The 9,231-nt window shown below is 39.3% G+C and overlaps 1 protein-coding gene across 2 annotated transcripts; it reads left to right on the top strand.

Moving 5' to 3' along the window:
* LOC137743537 (uncharacterized) lies at nt 1-7,243 on the top strand. 2 transcript variants are annotated; one of them, XM_088679270.1, is made up of 7 exons: nt 1-59; nt 218-819; nt 1,026-1,101; nt 1,412-1,475; nt 5,415-6,051; nt 6,140-6,877; nt 6,986-7,243. In XM_088679270.1, the coding sequence occupies exons 5-7, from the start codon at nt 5,449-5,451 to the stop codon at nt 7,088-7,090; spliced, it is 1,446 nt and encodes a 481-aa protein (XP_088535396.1). In that variant the 5' UTR covers nt 1-59; nt 218-819; nt 1,026-1,101; nt 1,412-1,475; nt 5,415-5,448; the 3' UTR covers nt 7,091-7,243. The 2 variants fall into 2 exon arrangements, with proteins under 2 accessions (XP_088535396.1, XP_088535397.1); XM_088679271.1 differs by lacking the exon at nt 1,412-1,475.
* The last annotated feature ends 1,988 nt before the right edge of the window (nt 7,244-9,231 follow it).

Genomic DNA, 9,231 nt, shown 5'->3' with positions numbered 1-9,231 from the left:
ATTGTTTGATCGATCTCATTAGGCTGTTGTTTAATAAGGTCACCGTGATGCACCCTTCTGTAAGTTCGTCACTGAGATAATACTGCCTTTTTAGAATTGAGCATCAGTGATGCCAACAATCTCACAGTGATGAAAACGCGAGGACTTTTTGCATTTTCATCCGTGTGAGTGTGAGATCAATAGCGGAGAAGCCGAGTCCTTGTTCTATTCTACACAGGTTTTTTAACAGTAGCAGCCACGGACCACACTGATTAGAGGCGCAGTCAGTGAAAATATACAATGATGCCGAGTAATTTTCACTGGTACCATCACATTGTCACGTTTTGTTACCAATTCACTCACTTATAGCACATTGATTAGTAACGCAACATAGAAGTTGTGAAAATGTGAAGGTTGAAGAGTCTCACATCGGTGAAAGAAGAAACCTTGCAATGGCAGGTTGGGCTACTCCCTATATTGCCAATTGGTTTTATAGTGGAGCCTCAACTTGTTTGCAGTATTAAAGCAGGTTGGTTCATGTTTGATGCCCAACGGCCACACGACACGTGCTCCATGTCACCCAATTCGTACAACCTTTCTTCACTTGTATCACCATAAAACTTCCGTACAAGTTTTTGTCTTGGATATCTTCATTTAGAGATGCTATTAACACCTCATTAGCTTTTCAAAAGCAAAAGCCAAAATGCTGGGCCATAACATATGCACCTCCTTGCAACCGTCTCCCATTTGTGTATGACTTTAAGCTGAGCCTGTTTTATAAGTCTTCGTCTTCTCATTACCTTCCCCCATTACTTCAGCTTCGCAGTTTTACACAAAAAGGTAAAGATATTTGAATTCCATGTTTTTAAATTTTAATTGTACTTGCAATGTTGATCTGTCTGGACGGGTTCAATCTGCTTGATATGAATTATGTTAATACTGACCTAAAACTTAATTGTTATACTGTCTCTTCCATAACTGCTTCTAGAGATCGTATTATTTTTGTTATACGTTCCATCTCATCACTCATACTATTTCACCTTCAGCTGACCCTTTCTCTCAAGTCTTTGTGTTTTCATCACCTTCATCCATTACTACGACTCAGAAGATTTATACGAACAGGTTCAAACTTCAAATTCCATGTTTTTTTTGTTAAATGTGTTAGAATATGAGTATGAAACTAAATATTATAGCCGGTTGTAGTGTTTCAATTGATATAGAAAAGTCTTGCTAGAAAGCTTAAAACTATCCTAATTCTTGTAGGATTGTAATTCAGATATGATTTGGATTCATAGTTGGTATCCTATGGTGTTTCTAATAGGAGAATTATTAGGATTAATCTATAATAAATAGTGGCCACTGCTCTCACAAAATATACGCTCAATATTGAACTAAGACCTATGGTTAGTTTGAGTACTTTTGGTTTTGCAAGAGAGGAGAAGGTGCACTGTTTAGAAGTCTGATTTGGCTTCTTCTTCTACTGCTTTCACGGGTTAGTTTGTTATTGTGTTTATTGTATTGTGATTTTAATGCTTGTATAAATTTGTGGTTCATGAGCTTAATCTTTTAACTTATGTTTTCGATAAGTTTAGTCTTACAAAATGTACTCGTAATGTTGAGCTGTTTGGCTTGATATGAGTAATCTGCTTGATTTAGTTAGGAGTCTAGTTTAATGGTCAAGTATATCCTGTTTTCGTTTTTCATGTTACTTTGTGAATTATATTTTGGATTTTATGAGTTATGTTTTTCTGATGGGTTTGTGAATTTCAAGGCTGAAATTATTTTCTGCTGCAATCCATGTTGAAAATCAATGTCAAAGTTAGGCAAGGAAAGTTAGGCAATGTTAGGTATGGTTGAATAAAAATTATTAGGTGCAATTAATGTGTTTTGTGTGGTAATAAATAATCTTAGTTTAATCATTTGGTTTGCTATAAATACCTAAGTTCTCAAGCATTGTAAATCATTCAAAGAAAAACAAAGCCTAGAGCTAAAGAAGAAAAGCTTTGCTAATTAGTTTGTTTTGTGAGCTTTCTTTAAGTGTGTGCTCTATTTTCTTCTTCTTGGGATCATTAGAGTTATCTTGGATACTCTTCTTATTCAACAATTGGTATCAGAGCCAAGTCGGTCAGGGATCGTTCTTGGTAGAGCATTGGTTGTAAAGTCTCTTGAAATTCCGAGTATGCTCTGTGGTTGCAGTTTTGACTGATCTTCCACATCAGAAAAGGTTTCTTGAGATTATTGCTGGGGTTATCACAAACCCTGAGAGGGAGCTTCTTTGTGTCGAGAGTAGTGTATTACTCTGCACGGTAGTCACTCAAGCTTGTTCGGTGTAGTCAAAGTCTTGCCGATACGATGGGTGATCTTCAAGTTGTTGGAGGAATCAAGAAGCTCAACAACCAAAACTATAACACGTGGGCAACGTGTATAGAGTCTTACCTTCAAGGTCAAGACTTGTGGGAGGTTGTCGGTGGTAGTGAAGTTACACAACCGGCAGCGGAAGATGCTAACGGCGTCTTGCGAAAGTGGAAAATTAAAGCAGGCAAAGCGATGTTTGCTTTAAAGACCACAATTGAAGAAGAAATGTTGGAGCACATTCGGGATGCCAAAACGCCAAAGGAAGCATGGGACACTTTTGTTACACTCTTTTCGAAGAGGAACGATACAAAATTGCAACTTCTTGAGAATGAGCTGCTATCGATGGTACAACGCGACATGACGATTGCCCAGTACTTTCACAAGGTGAAGTCGATATGCCGCGAAATTTCAGAATTAGATCCAACAGCTCCTATTGGGGAAACCAGGATGAAGAGAATAATTATCCATGGTTTGAGACTCGAATATCGAGGGTTCATTGCCGCTATACAAGGATGGCCGACCCAACCATCACTTGTTGAGTTCGAGAATTTGCTTGCCGATCAAGAAGCTTTGGCAAAGCAAATGGGAGGGGTTTCGTTAAAAGGTGAGGAGGAAGCACTCTACACCACAAGTAAGGGCAGCTTTAAGCAGCGTGCTGGTGGTGGATCTAAAAGAAATGGTGACAAGGAAAAAGGTCATCAAGGAGGTGGGAGTTCTCGGCCAGGGGGAGCTCCGAAGTATCACGGCAACCGTGGTCAGTCCCAGAATAATAAAAGATTTGAGGGCAAGTGTTACAATTGTCGAAAGAATGGCCACATGGCGAATGATTGTTGGTTCAAAAAGCCAGTAGAAAGTAATGTTGCCAACTCAGAGAAGAAAAGTGAAGATGATTGGAATGCCATAGCATATCTAGCTATGGATGAAGAATGGGATGCTGAAGCATCTTCTTGGTGGTGCTCAGAAAAGGAGGCGTTGCCTGATTCAAGAGAGATAGAAGATAAGTTGCAGCAAAAGATAGGGGAGCAAATTGTTCGAATCCAGTCGAGACCTGATGAGTCTGAAGATTTGCTTGATGGTGATGATGTTAAGCAAGCAGTGCCCCAAAACCCTTGCCAAGCTAACATATATCAACAACCAGAAGAAGATAGACCTAGTGAAGTGGAAGTATCAACTCCACGATCACAACTAAGGAGGTCAACAAGAGCACGGAGACCAAATCCCAAATACGCCAATGCAGCCATAATTGAAGAAGCAACAGAACCTGAGATGTTCGAAGAAGCATCGCAGAGTTCTGAGTGGATGACAGCTATGAAAGAAGAGCTTGATGCACTTCAGCAAAATCAGACTTGGGATCTCGTGCCAAAGTCAAGAGATGTGAAACCCATATCCTGCAAGTGGGTTTACAAGATAAAGCGTCGTCCAGATGGGTCAATCGAGAGGTACAAGGCACGATTGGTAGCTCGTGGTTTCTCTCAACAGTACGGACTAGACTATGATGAAACGTTTAGTCCAGTGGCGAAGCTTACAACAGTACGAGTCTTACTTGCACTTGCAGCCAACAAAGACTGGAATCTGTGGCAGATGGATGTAAAGAATGTTTTTCTTCATGGAGAGCTAGATCGGGAGATCTACATGATGCAGCCAATGGGCTTTAAAAGCGAAGCTCATCCTGAGTACGTGTGCAAGTTAAGGAAAGCACTCTACGGTTTGAAACAAGCACCAAGAGCGTGGTACGGTAAGATTGCAGAGTTTCTAACACAAAGTGGTTATTCAGTAACACCTGCAGATTCTAGCTTGTTTGTCAAAGCCAATGAAGGAAAGCTAGCTATCGTGCTAGTGTATGTGGATGACTTGATCATAACCGGTGATGATGAGGCAGAAATTCTTCGGACGAAGGAGAATTTATCAGTCCGTTTCCAGATGAAGGAACTTGGCCAACTCAAGCACTTCCTTGGTCTAGAGGTTGATCGCACACAAGAAGGAATATTTCTCTGTCAACAGAAGTATTCCAAAGATTTATTGAAGAGGTTCGGAATGCTCGAATGCAAGCTGATCTCTACGCCGATGGAGCCAAATGTCAAAATGAGTGCACATGAAGGAAAAGATTTGGAAGATGCGACGATGTATCGACAATTGGTAGGTAGTCTGATCTACTTAACCTTGACTCGACCTGACATTTCTTATGCAGTTGGTGTGATGAGTCGGTACATGCAAAATCCAAAGAAGCCTCACTTGGAAGCAGTTCGACGAATACTGAGATATGTGAAGAGTACAATTGACTATGGTCTTTTGTACAAGAAAGATGAAGACTGCAAGTTAGTTGGTTACTGTGATGCTGACTATGCAGGAGATCATGACACCAGGAGATCAACAACTGGGTATGTGTTTAAGCTTGGTTCTGGAACCATCTCTTGGTGTAGCAAGAGACAGCCGACGGTATCATTGTCAACCACAGAAGCAGAGTATAGAGCAGCAGCAATGGCAGCTCAAGAGAATGCATGGCTGGTACAGTTGATGAGTGATCTACATCAACCAATAGATTATCCAGTACCATTGTACTGTGATAACCAATCGGCCATTCGCTTGGCGGAAAATCCAGTCTTTCATGCAAGAACTAAACATGTGGAAGTGCACTACCACTTTATTAGAGAAAAGGTTCTACAAGAAGAGATTGAGATGAGACAAGTCAAGACGAATGATCAAGTTGCGGACTTGTTCACAAAAAGTTTAAGTACAGGCAAGCTCGAAAATTTTCGCTGTCTGCTCAGCACAGTGCAAAGAATGAAAGCTGACATTGAGGGGGAGTGTTGAAAATCAATGTCAAAGTTAGGCAAGGAAAGTTAGGCAATGTTAGGTATGGTTGAATAAAAATTATTAGGTGCAATTAATGTGTTTTGTGTGGTAATAAATAATCTTAGTTTAATCATTTGGTTTGCTATAAATACCTAAGTTCTCAAGCATTGTAAATCATTCAAAGAAAAACAAAGCCTAGAGCTAAAGAAGAAAAGCTTTGCTAATTAGTTTGTTTTGTGAGCTTTCTTTAAGTGTGTGCTCTATTTTCTTCTTCTTGGGATCATTAGAGTTATCTTGGATACTCTTCTTATTCAACAATCCATGGCTAATACACCGGCGGACACCATTAGCTTGAAAGCCTTGGTGGACAAGGAGCGCAACCAAATTATGTTCATAGAGTCAGAAAATGCTTTTATTGATGTTGTCTTGAGCTTCTTGACAATCCCCATGGGAACAATTATCAGGCTGGCACCTAAGCAATCAGTACCTTTAGAAATAGGTTGTATGAAAAATTTGTATGCAAGTGTTGAGAATATGGATGTAAAGCATTTCCGGTCTAAAGCATGTAGAGATATGTTGTTATGTCCCCCGAATGGGGCCGAAGTTCATTGCAAGAACCTCAAACTGAAGATTGACCACGGTGAGCCCACACGGTACTATATCTGCGGAAGTGAATGTCCTGGGTTAAGTTATAGCTACGACGTTAGATGTGAATGTTGTGGAGGAAATATCTATTATGGGAGAGAACTTTCAGCGATTCAAGACGGAGACATCTTTGTGAAAGGACTAGCCAGACTTATAATTAGTGATGATTTACAATTGATGCCTCCTTTAACTGTGAAAAGCCTTTCTGTATTTTCAGAGCTTGGAGTCATGAATGGTAATACGACTGAGGAGGTGACTTTCAATGTTGGATCTGATGAGGTAACTGAAGTATTGACATGCGCCTTTGTTTTTATTTTTTAATAACTTTATCGATCAGTGGTTTTTCTAATCTGTCTTCTGCTTTTAGGTTTTGAAATTGCTTGTGTGCTCATTAGTATCAAAGACACCGCTGACAGAAACTCTGCTAAAGAATAAACCAATATGGAATTTGAGCAATGAAAATCAAGTAATAGATTTTGAACCTGAAATTGTAGAAGGCATAACGAATCCAAACGGAAACATTTCTGTCAAGCTTATAGTGAGCAAATCCAAGAAGATGGTTTGTTATGCAGAAGTAGGGGAGGATTTTGTGAGTTTACTCCTCAGTTTCCTAACTATTCCACTGGGTTTCATTGTAAACAAAATGCGTGATTGCTCATTAAAAGGATGCATTAGTCAGTTGTTTAAGAGTCTCCAAGATCTTGACAATCGCTACATATCGAACAACCACAAAGAAATGCTACTCAGTCCCAAGCTTGCCCCCGGTTGTTGCTCTGACAACCATCTCTTAGGAACTGAGGAGGCCACATTTTATTATGCAGATAGCTACAATTACAAGCTGTCTACTGATAAAACTCTTGTCGCTTCTTGTATAAGTGCTGCTGAAAGTTCTATCAAGTCAATGAAAGTCATGGGTCCCAAATCCAACCAAGATCAAGATAAAGGAGTTACAGGCCAAGGATTTTTAGGACCGGCGATGTTCACAGTAACTGACGATTTGATCATAAGACCTATATCTCTAATCTTTGGCCTGTCTCTCCTAAATGAATTGAAGGTGCCTTCGACTGACATTGAAGAGAAAATCGTGCATGTGGGAAGAGAGCAGGTATCAATTATAAATTATAATTGTCGATGAAATCTTTACGCGATTTATTTTCACAGACAATATATTCTTTAAATTGCTGATGACTCTTGTTTATGTTTCTTCTTACAGGCTTTGCGTCTTTTGGTGGCTTCTTTTGTTTGTGACTCTGCGCTAACCAACGTCTTCATTAGGGAGCCAAAGCAAAACAAAAGGCCAAAGCAAGAACAAAGTTGAATGCCTGATTATAAATATGTTCAAACTCGAACTCTAATAGTATTTTTGTGTGAGAATACTTGTTCGCACTCTCGTTTGTACGTATTTGCTATGTGATCTGCAGTGTGTTGCCGGCATACTAATATAAATTCTGGGGTTGAGAATTTGTTTGAATTTCATACTTGCTACGAACGTGATTGATCTGCAATCTACTTAAGTGTGTGGGTTTGCAGAAGATAATCTAGCCTGTCACGAAAATTTTCCGAAAAACTTTTCCTGGAAAATGTGTACAAGTGCAACCATGATGTGATGTGATACATACGGAATTCAACTCATATTAGGAAGAAATCAAAAAGCGTCTTGATACTGGAAACAAAATCGGGACAGCCAGGATTTAATCGACAACAATTGATCAACTTCCTTGGAGAAGTCAGATCTTGTTTAGCTTAACCATTGAAATTCGGTTGCATACAACATTATTCCTTGGTGGAGTCTAACGAAAAATATTGTCAGCACCTATAGGCTTGTGCACTGCGAACATGGACCGGCACTTCAAGTGTCATAATACAAGTTGAGGGACATTTGAAAATAAAAAACTTAGCTTCCACTTAAAATATGACACATGGAGTATTAACTCGTGTTCCGGGTATATGAAAAAATCTCTCCATTTCTTCGGCCATACTTCGGGTTTGAATTTGCTTCAAATGGAACAAATATTTGTAGAAATGCTATACTTTCCAAATTCTTTATAAAATTTGATCATATTTTCAAAACCAGTCCCCCGAATTTAATTGCTGCATTTGATGTATGATTCTTTTTTATCTGAACGTAGTGCGTTTGTTGCTCCGGATTATCTCGGACTAGACTAGTTTCAGGAACTAAGTTAGACTTGCTTAGAATAAACTAAACTAGACTAACTTAATTGATTTTGCATCTATGTCGCCAGTGCCATCAATTGCATAATTGACTTTGAATCAACATCCTTAGGAGCATGTTTTTTGCCATTGATGAATGCCCGCCATGTTGAATATATGGCCAAATTGTAGTGGGCCTTTATTTGTAAGCCCAGCAGCCCATTTAAAGGACCTTTCTTTTTTGGCCCATGTGAAAAGCCACGGGTGTGGCTAGGGTTTTAATTGGCAGCAGCAGCTGCCTTTGTTTTAGAACAGCAGAAAAGAAGAAAAAAGGGTGCCGCAGCCCCCATTTGAAGAGAAGAAAGAAATGTGATTTTCTTTCTTTGTTAGTACTCACTCAATTAAAGTTGTATTTGTGTATTAGCTTTGAGCTTTGTATAGAGAGGAAATTATTCACTATATTTCCTTATCTATTTGTTTCTTTGGTGAGTGAAAATTATTGGGTGTATTAGGGTTTTTGATTGTGAGATTGTCAACACTTTGTAAACTCCCATTTGGTTGATAGTGGATTATTGGGTGAGCTCCTACTACTCCGAGGACGTACTCCAGTTGCACTGACTGTTGAGGAACCTCGTTAAAATCTTGATGTCTTTTATATTATGTTCTTGCATTTCATTTGATATATTTCTTGTGGGTTAGCTTGAGTTGGTTCCAATTGGTTTGGTGCTATCCTAGCACAACAATTGGTATCAGAGCACTGGTTGCTCTTGGTACCGTCTAGTTGCTGAAGATGTCAGACGGGCAAGATGAGAATCTTTTTGGAAGCAGCTCTGGGTTTGCAAGAACTACGGTGCAAAATGCGAAGTTTGTAGTGGAAAAATTTGATGGCACAAACAACTTTGGGATGTGGCAATGTGAGGTCAAGGATGTGTTGGCTCAACAAGATCTACTTGCCGTTTTGGGAGATAAGCCGGAAGCTATGTCTTAGTCGGAATGGGAGCAATTAAATTTGTGGGCTTGCTCCACAATTCGGTTATGCCTTGCAAAAACTCATAAATATTTTGTGATGCGAGAGATATTGGCAAATGTGTTGTGGCAAAAATTAGAAGACAAGTACATGACGAAGATTGCGGAGAATCGGCTACACTTGAAGAAAAAGCTCCACCACTTCCAATATAAAGAAGGTACAAAAATGATTAGACACCTTGATGCTTTTAATAAGTTGATTGCTGATTTAATGAATTTAGATGAAGATATTAAGGATGAAGATAAGGCCTTAATATTGTTGAATTCTTTGCCGGACTCTTA

Source organism: Pyrus communis, chromosome 11 (assembly GCF_041283825.1).
Source record: "Pyrus communis isolate YQ-2024b chromosome 11, ASM4128382v1, whole genome shotgun sequence".
Lineage (NCBI taxonomy): Eukaryota > Viridiplantae > Streptophyta > Magnoliopsida > Rosales > Rosaceae > Pyrus > Pyrus communis.
This window is presented reverse-complemented; position numbering and strand designations above follow the sequence as displayed.

Bases quoted from the DNA above. Each gene is read 5' to 3' on its own strand.
- LOC137743537 (XM_088679271.1), top strand. From the start codon at position 5,449: ATGGCTAATACACCGGCGGACACCATTAGCTTGAAAGCCTTGGTGGAC. The intron at 6,052-6,139 runs GTAACTGAAGTA...TTCTGCTTTTAG, and splicing joins TCAATGTTGGATCTGATGAG to GTTTTGAAATTGCTTGTGTG. The intron at 6,878-6,985 runs GTATCAATTATA...TTCTTCTTACAG, and splicing joins TGCATGTGGGAAGAGAGCAG to GCTTTGCGTCTTTTGGTGGC.